This window comes from Momordica charantia, assembly GCF_013281855.1.
Source record: "Momordica charantia cultivar OHB3-1 chromosome 4 unlocalized genomic scaffold, Mcharantia_2.0 BLBB01000004.1, whole genome shotgun sequence".
Taxonomy (NCBI): domain Eukaryota; kingdom Viridiplantae; phylum Streptophyta; class Magnoliopsida; order Cucurbitales; family Cucurbitaceae; genus Momordica; species Momordica charantia.
In genome coordinates, this window is record NW_028275162.1 from 26,217,253 (window position 1) to 26,234,735 (window position 17,483).

Here is a 17,483-nt window from a genome sequence, read left to right on the forward strand (position 1 = left end):
ATCAAATTGAGAATTGAGTAAAAGAATAAGATAACGAGACAAAAGATTGCATTTGCTTGGTACTTTCTCCGATGTGATATCAAACTACAGAGTCAATTGAATCGTTGCGGTAATGTAATGATATCCTTAAGTCTCAAACTTGATTGACTTGTCCCCACCAAGAGGAACCGACCAATGGCTTCCTGTGGAAAAGTTATAGGATGGGATTTGTTGTGTGATTCAATTGAAATTCCTAATGTTAAGAGTTAGAGACCAAGACCAAGATTCAAAGTCATGTGAGAGCAAAGGAAGGTGATATTTTGTTTCCCATTTATTATTTCTTAGTTAATTATAATAACAACAAAAATGTAACAGTTTGTCTTATACCTTTACCAACAAGTTTCTTGCATGTCATTTTCCAAGAAACACACAAAGTTTGAAATGTGATGTTTCTGGGACATCTTTGAGGGGAAGTTTAGAAGCTTCTAGGTCTGACTCTCTTATAAGCACCAATTTCTAGGTAAATAGGTAGTTTTTCTTTTCTTTCTTTCTTTTTTTTTTTTAAAAAAAAAGAAATTGAAGGGAGAAATTTCACTGCTGGTCAATCATTTCAATTTTCTCCCAACTAGGTTTATAAGTTGTATACATGTCACTTGCATTCTCACATTCAGTAATCAAGTAAGCTTGAATACGGTAAATATCGTTCCACGGTTGTTTTCAAATCTGGGGTTTCTTTTGTTCCCATTTAAGAAAAAAAAAAACATTTAGTATACGTAAAACAAGATGTCACATTTGAATCAACGTGATCAAAGAGGTAGGAAAGAACCTGTCTAGAACCGTGCTAACTCGGCTCCTATGATGCAGAGTTTCGCTCCTCCCCTTCCATGCCAAGATGGAGAGAAAAACTGAGTCCTGAGTATAACATGATCTTGATTCAGAAAGACTAACTTTAAGGTAATTAAATATGTTCAGAAAAATGGATTCTAATGTGGAGGTCATATCTCAATCTCATCTGCAAATCCACAAGACTTTTTGATCCTGCCCGCTCAGTTTCCATGTTTGCTTCATTCCTTTTGTGGCTCAAATTTCATTGCAACACAAACATTAAGTTTAAAAACACCCATTTTCTACTTAACAAAAAGAACTTGATCACCTCTTAGTCTTCCATCCAAGAAAGTTATTCCATCAAAAGAAAAGCTCAGACTATGAACATACACAACCCACTTGATTTTGCAAGAGACTGTCATCAGGCCCTTCACGTTCATCAAGAAAACAAAATGCCCAAGTTTACCTCATATTTCTAATCAATCTAACAACCAAAACATTCAAATTCTCCATCCACCAGAGAACAGTAGATATACGTATTAAGTGCAGAAGAGAAGGTGGAGAGAATGATCTTGCAAAGTATTAGCAGGCAACTCCATACATGATTCAATCTATTCGCTAGAAGGAAAATTCTAGTTTAAATGATTTTTTATTTCTCCCGTTTATTTTCATTGGCTATAAGGAAAATTTCCCACTTTCCAACTCAAAGAAATAGAATAGAAAGACCCTTTAAAGGTATCATCAAGCCACTTCACTCCCTAAATCAATCTATGTGCTTCACTTTCCACTTGAACGAATCTATTATTCTAGTGAACATGGTCCAAATCTGTAATGGAAAGTAACAATTTCCAAGCACTAATTCCAAGCTTTTTCAGTAAGTTCTTCCATCACAAGTTACTTGGTTATCATATTCAATTGATAATGCCCTCAAATGAATGACCAACTGAAATGAAACTAAATTAATCATTTATATTATTTGTTACACAATTTTGCTGAAAAAGACCTTTGAGTAGTTTATTTAAATATTCTAAAAACTTAACAAATTCATCGAACTTGGAGTAAGAGTATAAGGTGCTCATAGTGAACTATCACCTATTTTGGGGGAGGGGAAACAAAAAACTTCTCATTCATGTACGAAAAGTACAGAAAGGGCATGTCAAACCCTTGGCTGTAAGAGAAGATTACAAAAAAACTACTGCATTTGACATTAATATAAAGAGAATTATAATAACAGAAGAGAGAATGTATCCTTTATAACTGGTGAATTTTATAACACTAAAAGCTCTCGAGATGAATCTTTAAAGGTGCTTTTGTTCCTCTCCCAATAATAGAGAACTTTCACGTCAAAGCAGGTGAAAAACAACATTTGTATCTTGAAAGAAATAAACTAAATTATAGGCTAAAAGTTATAAACTAATTAATTTTTAATCAGGATCTTTCTTGTTGGTTGTTTGAACACTCTCCACTGGATGCAGGGTCTACAAAGACATTAAAAAAGAAAAAAGTTAGAAACTCAGAGACCATTCTGGATAGAGGACTTTTCAGTGAAACAAGAGAAATTGATGATCAGCTAAAATCTACAAAAGTTAGTTTGTGACAATTGAAGAAATACGATAGCAAAAATGTAGGAACATAACAAATTTAAAAACTTTTTATAAAAATTTAATAAAAGAGAAACAAGAAACAGAAAATGGCTTGGTGATCCTCAGATATATTCGGAAAAAAAAAAAAAAAAAAAACAAGAAGCTGAAATTGATATCTGATTTCAAGAACATAGCAAGACAGTTATTCTGAATTAATTGATCAAAAACAGAAAACGACATGCTCCTACTCAAATAAGATGACAAGAGGCATAAACTACAAGTTTAACATTTCATCGAACAGGTTACAGGCATGGTCAAGTTAAATTGCAGTGGGCAAACATACGACGGCATCTCTGAAAAAGTTAAGAAGCTGATATTGATATCTGATTTCAAGAACATAGCTAACCAATTGTTCCGAACTCCATTGATCAGGCTTATGGTCAAATAAGAACATAGGCATAAACTACAATGTAGACATTTCATCGAACAGGTTACGGGCATTATCAAACTATATTACACTCGGCAATCGGCACACACATGACTGTATACAGATACACACATATAACAACATTGAGAGAGAGAGAGAGAGTACAAGATTTGGTTTGTAGATGTTGTGGACGATGGAGGCGCCGGCGAGAAGGGAAGTGATGACGACTACAAAGGACCAACCCAGTGATGGAGTTCCAACGGGGCTTCTCCCACCCCCGAATTTCTGAGCCATGGTTTCAGCTCAACGACCACCCAGACTTTCAGTTTTGGCTACAATTATTACAGACCAAGGCAACTCTAATACGCTGAAGATGGTTCCATAATTCCATCTACCCGCCCACCGCCCTTTAAATATTCTCTCCGGGGATCCCTCAGTCGGATTTTATGTATAATCTAGGATTAAATAATAATAACAAAACTAAACATATATTTATATTTTAGTGTCCATTACCACTGCGGTTAAGTTCATATTTTTTAATTTATTTTAAAATTTTCAATTTAGTTATTTCTATTTTAACAATTTTTAATTACAATTTTTTAGAAAACAAGGGTGAACTTACCTGATCTATTAATTTATATTTATGCTCACAAGTAGTCACACAACTTTAATGATATTATTAATTTAAGCATAGTTCAAATATCTATCTCCGACTAAAAGATCGTGAATTTGATTTTCCATCCACACATGATGTACTCGGGAAAAAAACGTTAATGACATCTGATTAACTGTGCATATGTATCTATACACTCAATTCGTGCCTTTACTTCGATTCGAATTCTACGATTTCCCATTGCATCTAAGATAGGTAAAAAAGAAAAATTAATGTGTCGTTGCGATTCCATTGTTTCAATCTTAACTATTTATAGTTTTCAAAATCATCTTGTTCGTATATTGAGTTGAAACTCTTTGAGTATTGTGTCTTAACTATGCCAAAACATATTTAAAACACGAGTCTTTGTAGCGTACTAACACATCACGAGTTTACCATGCTAGCTCATCATAAAATAAGATTGCCTTCCTTTGTTGCATTTATCAATAACCATCTCCAAATCTCATATATTGAGTCAAATATTGTCCCAAACATTCATCCATCCACGGGCTATCTTGGTATAGAAATATCTACATACATCCATGATCTATATTGATTATTGATCCACTTTCTCATACCCTATCATACAAGTACAACTTATTTCCAATTATGGGAAGGAGTGTAGCATTAATATACCCGTGACATCTTATACTATCTTCAATGTTTCATTCATGATGTTATCCAAAACAAAAGAAAATTCATCCATGATCGTAATTATCCCAAATTCCCTCACTATTTAACACCCCAAATTCACTTCCCAAGACTCACCATAATTTACACGGGGTTGCTTTTTGATACCCATGGTCTCAGATTTTTCAGTGTTATTCTCCTCATCTTGACCCTGCAATTAAGAATTTGGGTTCACGTTCATTCCAATAAATTTATTCGGTTGGCTGTCGGCCTCCAGCCTCGCCGATGTGTCGGATTGTAATTCAGAGATGATTAGGGACACGGTTTATCAGTCATCGGAATTAGCTCTCCTACCCCAACTGCACCCCATTTAATAGACTTACTTCCCAACCTCCCACTTCAAAACCCAGAAACTCTACCATTTTTCTTTTTAAAATCCATTTGCGGATCTCATTCTATTGCCATTCCTGGTTCTGGGTCTTCATTTTCTGCTCGTTTTAGGATCTGGGCAGAATTAATAGGGTTACTTCACCTACTGGTTCTCGGATTTGGCTGCAAAAATGAAGGTCTCAGTAGTTTCTCGCAGTGGAAGGGAGGTTGTTAAGGGCGGCATTCAACTAAGCGATTCTGTAAGTTTTTGAGATTTTGATTGAATTACTGTTTATGTTTCTTTATCACTTCCCTTTTCGATTCTTGGAAAAGAAGAAAGGATGAAAAGAGTACAGCTTGTCCTGGTGGCTGTGTTCAGTTAATTGACCTATCAATTTTGCTTCTTACGAATGAGTAGAAGATGGGATTTTCAGTTTCATGGAAGTTGTCGTCTTTTTTTGCAGGCTTCGGTGGCCGATCTGCAGGAAGCGATTTATAAGCGAAGTGAGTGATAGATAGTAGAATGTTTCCTTTAATTGTTGCACACATGTTCTTATTAGCTTACATTTTTTGGATTGCTTAGCTCAGATTGGTCATGTTTATAGGAGGTGAGTGACAGTACTGGAGTTCGCAGATGTTATGCTACGATATCTACTTGTGGTTTATTCGATTTTCGTAGTTGTTAAAAGAAAGAATCCAAAAGATTAAATTTGGCGTTCCCTAATATGATAAGCTTTTGGGTATAGAATTGCTGCGGAATCGAAATTTTGTTAACTAGTTCATAGATAGTAAGGTATTTCAAATAGTCTCATGCTTCCAGAAAATTAGTCTTTATCTACTTCTAGACGTAACTAAAGATGAGGATTGATCTTCAGGTATATCATATATGCTGACTTTTTTCTGATTTTTTCTGACTATATGGTTATCGTTCTTGATTATGTTGTATAGAGTTTTCATTTATCTCGTCCTACTGTGGGAAAAGAATGAAATGATTTCACTATATCTGGTTAGTTTCTTTTTGTTCTTGGATGGGGTGGGGGAGGAGGTGTAAAATTAATTTCTGGGGTTCAATATGATTGCTAATGCACCTCAATAGCTTTAAAATAGATATTTGTATCAGTGTAGTTGTGGTGTAAAAAACCATGCTTTAAAACATAAAGTACCTGACCAGAACGTTCAGTTTGGACTTCTGTCACAATATTTTCATAGTTTAAAGCCCTTTCCACTATGCCTCACTAAATTTGGAAGGATGAGGTAACAAAACCTAGTTTCTAACAGAGGTGAAATAGATTTCCTTTAACTTCAATATGAATTCTATCAAGAAGAAACGAAAAGAAATTGAAAATAAAGGAGTTGTGTCTATACTATAGTTCATCTTATAATGAACTGTTTGATGCTTTTGATGTCAGTTCTTAAGTAAAGTTTAGCTACCTGATTTCCATGTTTTATTGAAACAGCAAAAAAGTTCTACCCTGCCAGGCAACGGTTAACTCTTCCCCTTCAACCGGGTTCGAAGGAGAGGCCTACTGTTCTTAACTACAAGAAAAGCCTCAGAGAATATTGTAGCGACAACTCGGACAACATAACTGTCGTCTTCAAGGACTTGGGCACGCAAGTTTCATATCGTACACTCTTCTTTTGGGAATACTTGGGTCCCTTGATCCTCTACCCCATCTTTTACTACTTCCCTGTATATCAGTTCTTTGGCTACAAGGCAGAACGTGTCATCCATCCAGTTCAGACGTATGCAATGTGCTACTGGTGTTTTCACTATTTCAAACGAATCTTGGAAACATTTTTCGTGCATCGGTTCAGCCACGCGACCTCACCACTTTCAAACGTGTTTCGGAACTGTGCTTACTACTGGACCTTTGGCGCGTATATTGCGTATTATGTTAATCATCCACTTTATACCCCTGTTAGTGAGCTTCAAATGAAGATTGGGTTCGCATTTGGTTTGCTGTGTCAAGTGTCAAACTTGTACTGTCATATCTTGCTGAGAAAATTGCGCAACCCTGAAGGCAGTGGGGGATATCAAATCCCAAAGGGGTTTCTGTTCAACATCGTGACATGTGCAAATTACACAACTGAAATATATCAGTGGGTAGGTTTCAACATAGCTACACAGACTGTTGCTGGTTACATCTTCCTTGTGGTTGCTACTCTTATCATGACAAACTGGGCTCTTGCGAAGCACCGTCGCCTCAAGAAGGTATCATCTAACTTCAACAGTTTAAGCTTTTAGGTTTATTAGTAATTCAACCATTTTTATTCAGATCACCTCTAAGTTGTAGATTAGAGTATATTACTAACAAGTAGATAGGAAAATGATACATGTTTTGAACTAAACACCTCTTACTTTGATACTATAAAATCAATACTAGACCCAAAGATTTAAAAGGATGGTCCATACGGTTTGGCATACTCCGTGTTTTAACGATTCCCTTGGACTACAACTTGTCTCGACTCTTGAGTCTTGACAACTCGAGATTCCTATCACATTTTTCGGTTTTGTGATTTTGTTATTTTGGAAGATATTTGGCAGATTGCTTGGCATTTGTGTAGTGATTTTGGGTGTCATTTGGACATGGTTTTTCATGTGCAGCTGTTTGATGGGAAGGAGGGAAGGCCAAAGTATCCACGCAGATGGGTGATACTTCCTCCACTTTTGTAGAAGGATTGGGGACGGCCTCACCATCCATCCAATCCATCCAAGTTGGTAGCTTTTTAGTTTACTGTGTCCCTTGAAAGACACCACACAGACACCATTTTTCCAATGCCAATTTATGTTCTTTAATGTTGTTGTCTTCTCTTAACAGTTTGGACAATGGTCCTTTTTTTTGTCTTGTTTTGTTGTCTAGTGTATTGTTGGCGACTGATGGTTGTATTGTATGTTTTCTTCTAATAGCCTTAAGAACATCTTTTTTAGCTTCAAAATAATGGAAAAGTTAAGATTTTTAAAATATAATACATAATACGTCGGATGGAATTTGACTCTATGACATCTTGGTTAGATATAGGTGTCTTGATTAATTGAGTTAAGCTCTTTCACATGTTATACTATTTTAACGGTGTGAACCATATATAAATTTATAGTTTAACATTTTTTTATATCTTAAAATTGGAAAATCTAAAATAGTATTTAATTTTGGTTAAAATACTATTTTTATATTTTAAAATATTCGTTTTGGTCCTTATATTTTTAAAAAGTGATGTTTTGGTCCCTAGTTTCAAAATTTTCACATGAATTCTATACATAATTGGAACTCTTAATATAAAATCATGGTTATATATCAAGAAATATATTGAATGCAGTGTCTCTTTATAAAAGTACAAGATCAAAACGAATATTTTGACAATATAAAGACTAGTATAGAGAATAATATAAATCAAAAGTAAAAATATATGGATCAAAGTAAACATGTTAAAAGTACAAGACCGCACTAGTATTTTAACTCTAATTTGTTTACTTGTATTAGGAATAAATGAAAGTAGACATAGGATTGAGTACGGGGATGAAAATGAGTGGGGCAAGAAAGAAATGGGAGTGCAAAACTTGTACGATCCTAGCTTAATAGTAAATAACATCTACTTCGTCTGAGACGCTAAAACTCTGGTGGCTGCAATTTACTGTACTAAGAAAAAAGGAAAGAAATGGGAGGGCAACACAGTAAAAAAGCGTATGCATGGAGAAGAAATAACGACCCCATGAATTAAGAAGGGAAGGCGAGGCCAAGGAAACCGGCATCCCTCTCGCAGATCCACATTAACATGAAACTGAACGTCTTTCTCTACTCAGACGATCGAAATTGAATCCAATTGTCATCTCTATATTCCCCCATTTCCATTTCTCCCTTTGGAAGCCTCTCTCCTCGGTCCCTCTCTGTTTCTCCCGCTGCTCACCTTCAATTTCAAAGGTTAAACGCTTCATTCTTCTTGTTTGCTCTTACCCTTTTCGTATTGGTATTTTTCTCAGCTGCTTTCTACTTTTCATTTTGATCCATCATGTTTTTCTCTGGATTCTTGTTCTTTCTTTCTGTGGAGAAATTATTACATTGGCATTCTACACTTGTTAAACCTATATTAGGTTAGGAGGAAGCTGTTTTTTTTTTTTTTTTAATTTCAATTGAGTGCATCAGCATGTTAGAATTAGGCTGATATCTAATTCTCAATTTCATTGCTAAGAAATCTAAAAATTGAACAACATATTATGGGGCATTTGTATTGTAAAAGTGCTCTGAGGCGTGGGCCATTACAAAATAGAAATTGTATTATTGCCTAAGCTGGTCTTTGGACAATTGACTCATTTGCAACTTCTGTAGCAGGTATAAAAGATGGCAGATACAGAGGACATTCAGCCTCTCGTATGTGATAATGGAACAGGAATGGTTAAGGTATAAATAAAGAAAGTCACGTTTTCTGGTATATAGCTGCTATAGCCTTTTGTGTATGGTATGGCTAATACTTTTTGTTTGTTGCATTGGTTTCATTAGGCTGGATTTGCTGGGGATGATGCTCCCCGAGCAGTCTTCCCTAGCATTGTTGGCCGTCCTCGTCACACCGGTGTGATGGTCGGCATGGGCCAGAAAGATGCTTATGTTGGTGATGAGGCTCAATCTAAGCGTGGTATTTTGACACTAAAATACCCAATTGAGCATGGTATTGTGAGCAACTGGGATGACATGGAAAAAATCTGGCATCACACGTTCTATAACGAGCTTCGTGTTGCGCCAGAGGAGCACCCTGTACTCCTAACTGAGGCTCCTCTTAACCCCAAGGCTAACCGTGAAAAGATGACCCAAATCATGTTTGAGACCTTCAACACTCCTGCCATGTATGTGGCTATTCAAGCTGTTCTCTCACTATATGCCAGTGGTCGAACAACTGGTAAGGCCTCGTTATATCGTTTAAATCGCCTATGCTTCGGTTTGATTGTGCCCTGATGTTCTTAGGCTAATGGAGTGGGATGATAGCATAGCACATTGTTTCTCAAAGAATTTCTTTTTCTATTTTGTAGGAATTGTGTTGGACTCTGGGGATGGTGTGAGCCATACAGTCCCCATATATGAGGGTTATGCTCTCCCACATGCCATTCTTCGACTTGACCTTGCTGGCCGTGATCTTACTGATAACTTGATGAAAATTCTGACGGAGCGTGGATATTCGTTCACTACCTCAGCAGAGCGTGAAATTGTGAGGGATATGAAGGAAAAGCTTTCATATATTGCCCTTGACTATGAGCAGGAACTCGAAACTTCCAAAACCAGCTCCTCAGTTGAAAAGAGCTATGAGTTGCCTGATGGGCAAGTCATCACCATTGGCTCTGAGCGTTTTAGATGCCCGGAAGTGCTTTTCCAGCCATCCATGATCGGAATGGAAGCAGCAGGCATTCATGAAACCACATATAATTCTATCATGAAGTGCGACGTTGATATCAGGAAGGATCTGTATGGCAACATTGTACTTTCTGGTGGTTCGACCATGTTTACAGGCATCGCTGATAGAATGAGCAAGGAAATCTCCGCACTCGCTCCGAGCAGCATGAAGATTAAGGTGGTGGCACCTCCAGAGAGAAAATACAGTGTCTGGATTGGTGGTTCTATCTTGGCCTCTTTGAGTACCTTCCAGCAGGTTTATATCAAACAATTTCAATTCCGCACTCAGATTTTTTGAAATGCATTCAGCTTTGCTTCCTTCCCCTTATGTTCTACTTGTTTTTGCTGCAGATGTGGATTGCAAAGGCAGAGTATGATGAATCTGGGCCATCGATTGTGCACAGGAAATGCTTCTAAATGACAAGAAACAGAACGGCTAAGACGTGGGAGTACTGTTTTATGTCTCGGAATGAAAGGCTACAGCCTTTTTCGTTCTGGCTTTATTATCCTTCTTTATCGTTCTAATGTTTAAGTAATTGATTTCAAGAAGGTATTGGAGTTGGTTTCCGAGACAACACCATTCTTTTATTAATATTTGTGTCATCGCCTTCTGCTCTAATCAAAATTGTTCTCGTAATCATCGTTATTTAAAACTCAAAAACTTAAATGAGATGACTATTCTAACATCAATTTAAACATAATTCAATTGGTTAGAACATGTATCATCGACTACAAGATCAACATTTGAATCTCTACCTCTACTTGTTATTGAACTAAAAAAAAAGTCATCATTGATGCGAAGAACTACATCAATTACCTAGTGCTAGACAATGTTTAAATCTCCCCGTACACCATTAGTTACTAAATGAGTATGGTGCTGAACTGGGCTTAGGGTAACATGTGAACATGAACTTGGTTGCACCACGATCACTTGTATTACTTGCCCTAAATACGATCAAGCGTTTTAGATGCCCGGAAGTTCAGTTTCAAAGATGTCATCCCAAAATAGAAAAATTTAGCCACAGGCTTCAAACCAAATGCTTCTAAGATGATGCTAAATTTGAAAAACAATTAGAAAGAATAATCACATTAGTGATCTGAACAAAATTTTATGGACTTATTCTTAAGGGTAATCGCTGGTTCAAAATCTGTTCAGCTCTAAGTTTTGCACACCACGAACTATTGTGGGTGTGACATGTACCGTATGGTGAACTGATCAGCTTCCCTTGCTTGTCTAAGAAAGAAATTCAGTCGGAAGTTCAGATTGAAATTCTCCAAATTCCAGTTCTGTATCCGACAGTCATGAGTGCGAGCTCCCAAAGCATGTTTAAAATGCTCCAAGGACCTAGCTTGGATCCGGGTATTTCAGACCAGTTCACAGATACTTCAAGCATTGGAATGCCAAAATATTTGCAGAGGTAAACCAACTCAACATCAAAGCACCACCTGAAAAGGAAGTTTCAGTATTGCTAAGCCGTTCGATTCTGGTTGCAAAGGAAGTTTCAGTATTTCATGGAAGCACAAGCACAACATTGCTGAAAAGGAGTCACCGACAATTGGCAGGACTAAGAAAGAGAATGGGAAAACAAAATAAGCCAACAAAGTTTTCGTGTTGTGGTTTTGCTCTCAGCTTGGATCCAATAAATTCCACAATTTCGTACTTACTGATTTAGCATACTATTTCTGGTGTGGTCATGGTCGCATGCATGTAAAAGAGAGCGGGATCTACTCCGTATGTCATGATGGTTTAAATTAGACCTAGTCGTGCTTATAACTTTCAAGAGATATGTTGGGGAGGGATCTTACCTCTTCAAACGGATGTTGGTGAAAAGCTTCCTTGCAGCAGATCTCGTGAACATCTTAAAACCACACTGCATATGATCACGGTGATAGAAAGCAAGTATTAAAAAAATGAAGTTTAGCAGCTTCAGGCAGAAGTTAGTATAAAGCAACTATATCTGTATTACTGCACAGCATAAGCACAGAGATAATATCACATACACGTGAAGGAGCATGTTCACGCAAACTAAAAAGGGAATCACCTGTGTATCCCGTATTCCAGGACCAGCTGTCAGAAGAACCACGAGATGAAATCCCTTCATCAAGAAATTGCGGTACCACTTCCTCTGAAAAGTAAGAGGATCTATCAAATGAAAAAAAAAGTTCAACTTCAAACAAGTAACCGAGATAACTGCATGAGCAACACTAAACTGTAGCCAGAGCCTTCTCCTCAAGATGGGCGCGAGAACCAAATGCAGTGATTGGAACATCAGATATTCTAACACTTGAATCTCTTGAAGCTTCCTTCTTTACTTCTGCGTGAATCTGGGGGAGAAAAATTAAGTCTTGAGTAACTAGTCCACATTTTTAAAATTTGGGGCCTTTTCTTTTATAAGCTAACTTTATTGAAAAGATTGCACTTGAAAGTAGACAGGGTTTGACGAAACCTGGTTTTCAAGTTTTTCTAGGTCAGTGATATTGGTTGCTCCATCAGCATCCAGCATTAGAAGTAGCTCACCACGTGAATGAAGCATTCCCTGCTTGAAAATGCTTTTTAAAAAGGAGTCTCACCAACTTGCCATCACGAAATGGTGTAAAGATAAATCACATAAGAGTTACAAATAAAGTGCAAAGCCCATACTCACCTTCCTAGTAGCTTCCCCTTTTCCATGATTTTTCCCAAGAAGTATAACCCTCACATTTTCTACAGAGTACTTCCTAACCAAATTGAAAGCTACTCCTTTAGTTGCATCAACACTGCCATCATCAACAATTACCACCTGTGTTCATGTTGGATGATTAAAAGTTCAGCACAAAAGGGAAAGCAGGCGAAGAAGGTTCCTGAATGACCAAGTCAGCCTCATGCATTATATCACATATTCTTATTCTTTTACCTCAGATGGGCGGAGATGGGAGACAATGAGCAATCATATCTTTTGGTTAATTTTCTACTTATTTTAGTAGAGTAGTCCAAAGATCAATGATCAATTATTTATTAGAAAAGCCCAAACTTAGAGAAACGTTCTAGACACCATTATGTCCTTTACAAATGTTAATTTTAGAGAGAATGATAAAACCAATTAATTATCCTCAGTAATTTAAATTCTAAACTATCCAGTCTCCCTAATTACTAATTCAATAAAACTAATAAGAATATCCTATCATTTTTAAATTGAGAAATTGAAAAAAGAAAAAAAATGGGGAAGGGGGGTGGTGAGGGTTCTTGAGTTTGGAAAATAAATTCATCTTCGGAAGAAGAAAAGCAAAGGTTTCACTACTCAAGTAGCGTAATTCGTTAATTGTTCAAAAAATCTTTCAAGAACCCTAATCATGGGGAAATTTTCATGTCCTATTGCTAGGAGGGCTTTGAATAAGGGCTTGGGATCTCTTGGTCATAAAGGCTTTAGATGTCTCAGGTTCAAACCATCTCGTGAGCTCAATACAAAAAATCCTTAATGTCTCTCAGGTCTGGGCCTTGGGGCGAGTGCGGGTGGGTATAGTGGAGCAAAGCTCCGATTCCCAGTTATAAAATAATAATAATAATAATAATGATGGGCTTATTTCAATAATCATAAAGAGAATAAACAAATCGGCCCATTCTCCAAGTATAGAAGAATGCTAATGTATATTTTTTAATCTATTTCTGTGGAGTGTGGATAAATCCATATAAAATATTCCAGCATCATGAGCTAATGGAAAAAGAAAGTGAATATATCATGGAATAATAAGCAAGAAAGTATAGGCATATAAAAGATAGATTATCAACAAACTAAAAATACCATTTTTCTTAGAGTATTCACGATCAATTCCCATGATCAAGAGACAATAACAAAAATAAAAAGAAGAAATGGAAAAAAAAGAAAGAAAAAGAAAAGAAAATACCTCATATGAAAATGTTTTGTCCTTTGCTGCACGTTGTCGAAGGTAACTACAAAGCAAGGCAGGTATGAGATTATACTTTGTCTAGTAGCTTGTTTTAGGCCTCTTAATATTTTCTATTTATAGGAAATAATTATGGCCTTGAAAAGTTTAGAAACATGCTCTTAGGGTTTTTCTTTGGCAGTCGTATCTAGCTAAGTAGAGACTATTAGGACAAATCTGTGCGGAGGGGGTTGTATACAGAGAAAGCCAAGATCAAAGAGAGCTATTGGGCATAAAAAATAAGTGCAAATATTTAATTGGAAAGAATGAAATGCTTTAAGCAATGCTTCAAAGTACTTAATAGTTTCCTCAAGAGCTCCATGAAGCCTGTACTCTTCATTGTAAGCAGGAACGATCAAGGACATATACTTCTCAGCTGGATCGAAAATTGAAGGGCAAGGAACCTGAAAAAGATTCCAAAAAAACTTGCTATCATGCATTCTACATAACACTTGGTATCAATTTTGATCCAATATTATAAACATAAACATGATGTGATATATAATGTCCATCAATTTATTCCAACAGGAAAACTATAAGTTAATTTTACTTAAAGGAATCTTTTTTCTTATTTATGAACTACTTGATGCAAACAAAGAAAAGGCTTTTAATTTGAAGTCATAATTCAGAATATTATTAAGCCAATTGTTTGTTAATCTTCAAATCATGGTTGCTCCAGGGTCCCAAAACTTCATGGTATCTCAGCTGTTTCAAATAGTCAATCATGTTCTGCAGAATAAAAGTAGGTTGTTCGATCTCATTTAACCAGAAAGTAAACTTGTCTTCAGCATAATGAACAGAGTTCCAGGTGCAAACCTGGAAATAGTTAATGAACTTATTTTCCAAGATTTAAGTCTAGGCTTGGTGAGAGCATTTTAATTGTTATTGTTATTTTCAAACTCAATAATGTTTCAGTATCAAGTTTTAATCACATTCAAAATTATCTAATCCAATTGCAGTTTGTTGAAGAATGCTTTGTTAATTTATCTTCTGAAATTAATAAAAAAAACTTCAAGTTCTTTTTTTTTTTTTTGGATAATAAAACAATTGATTAAGAAGTCAAAAAGACAAAATAACAGCCTAAGGATAGGGGACGAGGAGGCCCCTTCCGGAAAAACTAACAAAGCAATAAAAACTTAAGTTAGTCTCATAATTTTGCATTTTCCCTCTAACGATTTCAAACAATCATATCCCCAGCTTAATAAATCATAGACCAGCTAAGCAACCATCTCAACAACGACTTAAACCAGGCAGACTTCCACTACACCTAAGCAGCCCCAACAACTATCTGCTATATCTTCCGCTGCTTGATTTAGATGTATAAGGCTTTAACTATCTTATAAAGAGAACTAAGGTTACTCCAATCATTTGAGCAACCACAGATTGAAACTCAACTCAGGTTATTTGTAATTATAAGTGTGAGTGGATTGTAAATGATCAAGTATCAATCACTCCTTGGTTGGTTGTAAACTTGTACCATCGTCTCACTTGGATGTTGCAATACAAGTCTCATTGTATGACTTCAGAAGAGCTTCGGAAAGGACTTAAGGATTACTGTGGGTGTCCTCAAAAAGAATGGGACAAAATCAAGGGCACCTATGTTACTGGAGCAGAGGATGGGATCTTAACTCCCAAAAGGTACTGACCTCATCTAGTCCAAAAACGGAGATTGAAAATGAAGAGGAAAGATACAGTATATAATCGATAAGGAGCTCTAGCCTCTCCTCATTGGAAAAGGTTAAAGGTTATGAAGAATTTACTGCCTTGCTTAAAAAAAAAATTGGACCCTTTTTCCTCTCTCATCAGAATTAAATATCGTTGGGACTCAGATAATTCCCTGCACAAGTTAAAGCCAGATTCGTTGAGGATTCCATCAAAATCCTAGAATAAACTTCAATGAATTATGAAACCCATATCCCTATTGTTAAATCTTCAACTATCAGAATCATCCCAACCGGTTCCCATAGCAATAACTAGAGGCTGTGAATTGAAGCGGTGGGATCTCTTGTTTTTATATGAATAAAAAAAAACTTTCATAAAAAGGCAACTGGATATAAATAACTCCTTTTTGAATGGATAGATCAAATAAAATGGGTATATGCTCCAACTGGAAGGATATGTGAATTGTGGACCCAAAAAACCCTAAACATGAATGCAAGTTACACAAGGCATTGTATGGTCTAAAACTAGCTCCAAGGCTCAAAAAGTTCAGAACAACTTCTACTAAGTTGGGGCTTTATGACTCTAAATCAGGTTCTTTGTTCTTCCTTGTCTATATCCTCATTTATGTTGATAATTGATTAATAATAGAAAATAGTAATGCAAGAGTAAAAGAGTTCATTACAGACTTGAACAAAGCAAACACATCGTATCTAAGAATCTTGGTGAGTTGCATTACCTTTTGGGACCATATGAAAAGATGACTCTGGGATCTATCTATAACAATGCAAGTATGTCATTGTTATCTTGAGAAAATTGAACTACACTTGAAGGCCTGCTCCACTCCTGCTGTACTAAGGAATTAAAAAATGTGGAATATGAATTGATGAGTGACCCAAGAACTTTCAGAAGTGCAATAGGGGTTCAACAATATTTAGCTTACGCAACACCCAACATAACTTGCAGTGTGAACAAATTAGGTCAACAATTCCAAAGTCCAACACCCATCATTCGTAAGGGGTCAAAAGAATCCTTCCATACTTGAGGGGAACATCAAGCCTCCATATAAAACCTTGTGAGACAATCCGTTTGCTTAGTTTCTTAGATACCAATGGGGCATGAAGCAAGGAGGGTAGAAGATCCATAGGAGAACACTGTGTCTATCTTGGTGAAAGTTTAGTTCCAAGAAAATCCAAGAAGCAAGGTGTTGAGTCCAGGTTAAATGCAGAACAAAGACTATAGATCTTAAGCTAATGTGATTGTAGAGTTAACTTGGACCAGTCTATTCTCAAAAGAACTTCACATTGATCTGTCCTCGTGTCCTATCTCTTGGTGTCATAACAATAGTGTTTGTGCCTTGGCTGTAAAACCCAGTCTACCATGTACGGACCAAACATCTAGGGTTAGATCTCCATTCCATAGGAGATAAAGTTATCAACACAGAACTAGAGCTAAGGTAAATACAATCTTCCGAACAAATTGCAGATCGTTTGACTAAACCAAACCTCTAGCTGCCTAAAAATTTTATTTCTTCAAAGACAAGCTTGGAGTGATTGAAAATTTGAAATACTAACAAGCTCGAGAGTCCATATTAACAAAAGTATTATTCAATCTTTCAAGCGATCAAACGTGATCTCTGACATATAAAAGTCCCAATCGAAGCTCAAAGAAAATGGATCAAAAGTTACCCGTTTCAACGAGTTTGGGTCCTCCAAGATTGCAGGAGCTTCAACGTGCCTAACACGAACCAAATGAATATCTCATCCAGACAGATATACGACGATTAGAAAATTAAAAATTGCATATCATATCATATAATATCAATGAGGAAGCAGAAGTAGCGTACTCGTGATTGAATCTCCTCCTATAAGCTTTGAGGATGATAGCAGAAACCAAACCTGCGGCGAAAGTAAAAAAAAGGCTGATCAAAATGAAGAATATCGTCCATGGATACTCCATTGGCTAGCTCAAATTGCAGCGGGGGGGCCGAGAGGTTGGCGGCTTGGCGCTACTCCGCCCTTGAGCAGTCTACAACTGGAGCTTTCCAAAGAATATAAAAAAGA

The 17,483-nt window shown here is 36.5% G+C and overlaps 3 protein-coding genes across 3 annotated transcripts; 2 read left to right on the plus strand and 1 right to left on the minus strand.

Annotated features, from left to right (window-relative positions):
- Nucleotides 1-4,189: 4,189 nt before the first annotated feature.
- CER10 (3-oxo-5-alpha-steroid 4-dehydrogenase family protein) lies at nucleotides 4,190-7,372 on the plus strand. Its single transcript, XM_022278411.2, has 4 exons — nucleotides 4,190-4,725; nucleotides 4,930-4,969; nucleotides 5,923-6,677; nucleotides 7,071-7,372. Exons 1-4 carry the CDS (start codon nucleotides 4,657-4,659, stop codon nucleotides 7,137-7,139), a joined length of 933 nt encoding a protein of 310 aa, XP_022134103.1. The 5' UTR covers nucleotides 4,190-4,656; the 3' UTR covers nucleotides 7,140-7,372.
- Nucleotides 7,373-7,511: 139 nt separating this feature from the next.
- On the plus strand, nucleotides 7,512-10,456 carry LOC111006249 (actin-97). Its single transcript, XM_088122808.1, has 4 exons — nucleotides 7,512-8,859; nucleotides 8,959-9,352; nucleotides 9,483-10,096; nucleotides 10,192-10,456. The coding sequence occupies exons 1-4, from the start codon at nucleotides 8,800-8,802 to the stop codon at nucleotides 10,255-10,257; spliced, it is 1,134 nt and encodes a 377-aa protein (XP_087978934.1). The 5' UTR covers nucleotides 7,512-8,799; the 3' UTR covers nucleotides 10,258-10,456.
- A 285-nt stretch (nucleotides 10,457-10,741) lies between these two features.
- On the minus strand, nucleotides 10,742-17,459 carry LOC111006250 (uncharacterized). The gene is made up of 10 exons (XM_022278046.2): nucleotides 17,267-17,459; nucleotides 17,109-17,157; nucleotides 14,059-14,165; nucleotides 13,723-13,768; nucleotides 12,486-12,620; nucleotides 12,288-12,377; nucleotides 12,052-12,165; nucleotides 11,883-11,966; nucleotides 11,647-11,711; nucleotides 10,742-11,286 (listed from the first exon to the last, which is right to left on the minus strand). The coding sequence occupies exons 1-10, from the start codon at nucleotides 17,377-17,379 to the stop codon at nucleotides 11,100-11,102; spliced, it is 990 nt and encodes a 329-aa protein (XP_022133738.1). The 5' UTR covers nucleotides 17,380-17,459; the 3' UTR covers nucleotides 10,742-11,099.
- Between the last annotated feature and the right edge of the window lie 24 nt (nucleotides 17,460-17,483).

Coding starts and splice junctions, on each gene's coding strand:
- LOC111006250 (XM_022278046.2), bottom strand. CDS start 17,379: ATGGAGTATCCATGGACGATATTCTTCATTTTGATCAGCCTTTTTTTT. Junction 12,621..13,722: donor ACAAAACATTTTCATATGAG/GTATTTTCTTTT, acceptor ACATGAACACAG/GTGGTAATTGTTGATGATGG. Junction 12,166..12,287: donor TAGAAAAACTTGAAAACCAG/GTTTCGTCAAAC, acceptor TTTCTCCCCCAG/ATTCACGCAGAAGTAAAGAA.
- LOC111006249 (XM_088122808.1), top strand. CDS start 8,800: ATGGCAGATACAGAGGACATTCAGCCTCTCGTATGTGATAATGGAACA. Junction 8,860..8,958: donor ATGGAACAGGAATGGTTAAG/GTATAAATAAAG, acceptor TGGTTTCATTAG/GCTGGATTTGCTGGGGATGA. Junction 10,097..10,191: donor CTTTGAGTACCTTCCAGCAG/GTTTATATCAAA, acceptor TTTTTGCTGCAG/ATGTGGATTGCAAAGGCAGA.
- CER10 (XM_022278411.2), top strand. CDS start 4,657: ATGAAGGTCTCAGTAGTTTCTCGCAGTGGAAGGGAGGTTGTTAAGGGC. Junction 4,726..4,929: donor GCATTCAACTAAGCGATTCT/GTAAGTTTTTGA, acceptor CTTTTTTTGCAG/GCTTCGGTGGCCGATCTGCA. Junction 6,678..7,070: donor AGCACCGTCGCCTCAAGAAG/GTATCATCTAAC, acceptor TTTCATGTGCAG/CTGTTTGATGGGAAGGAGGG.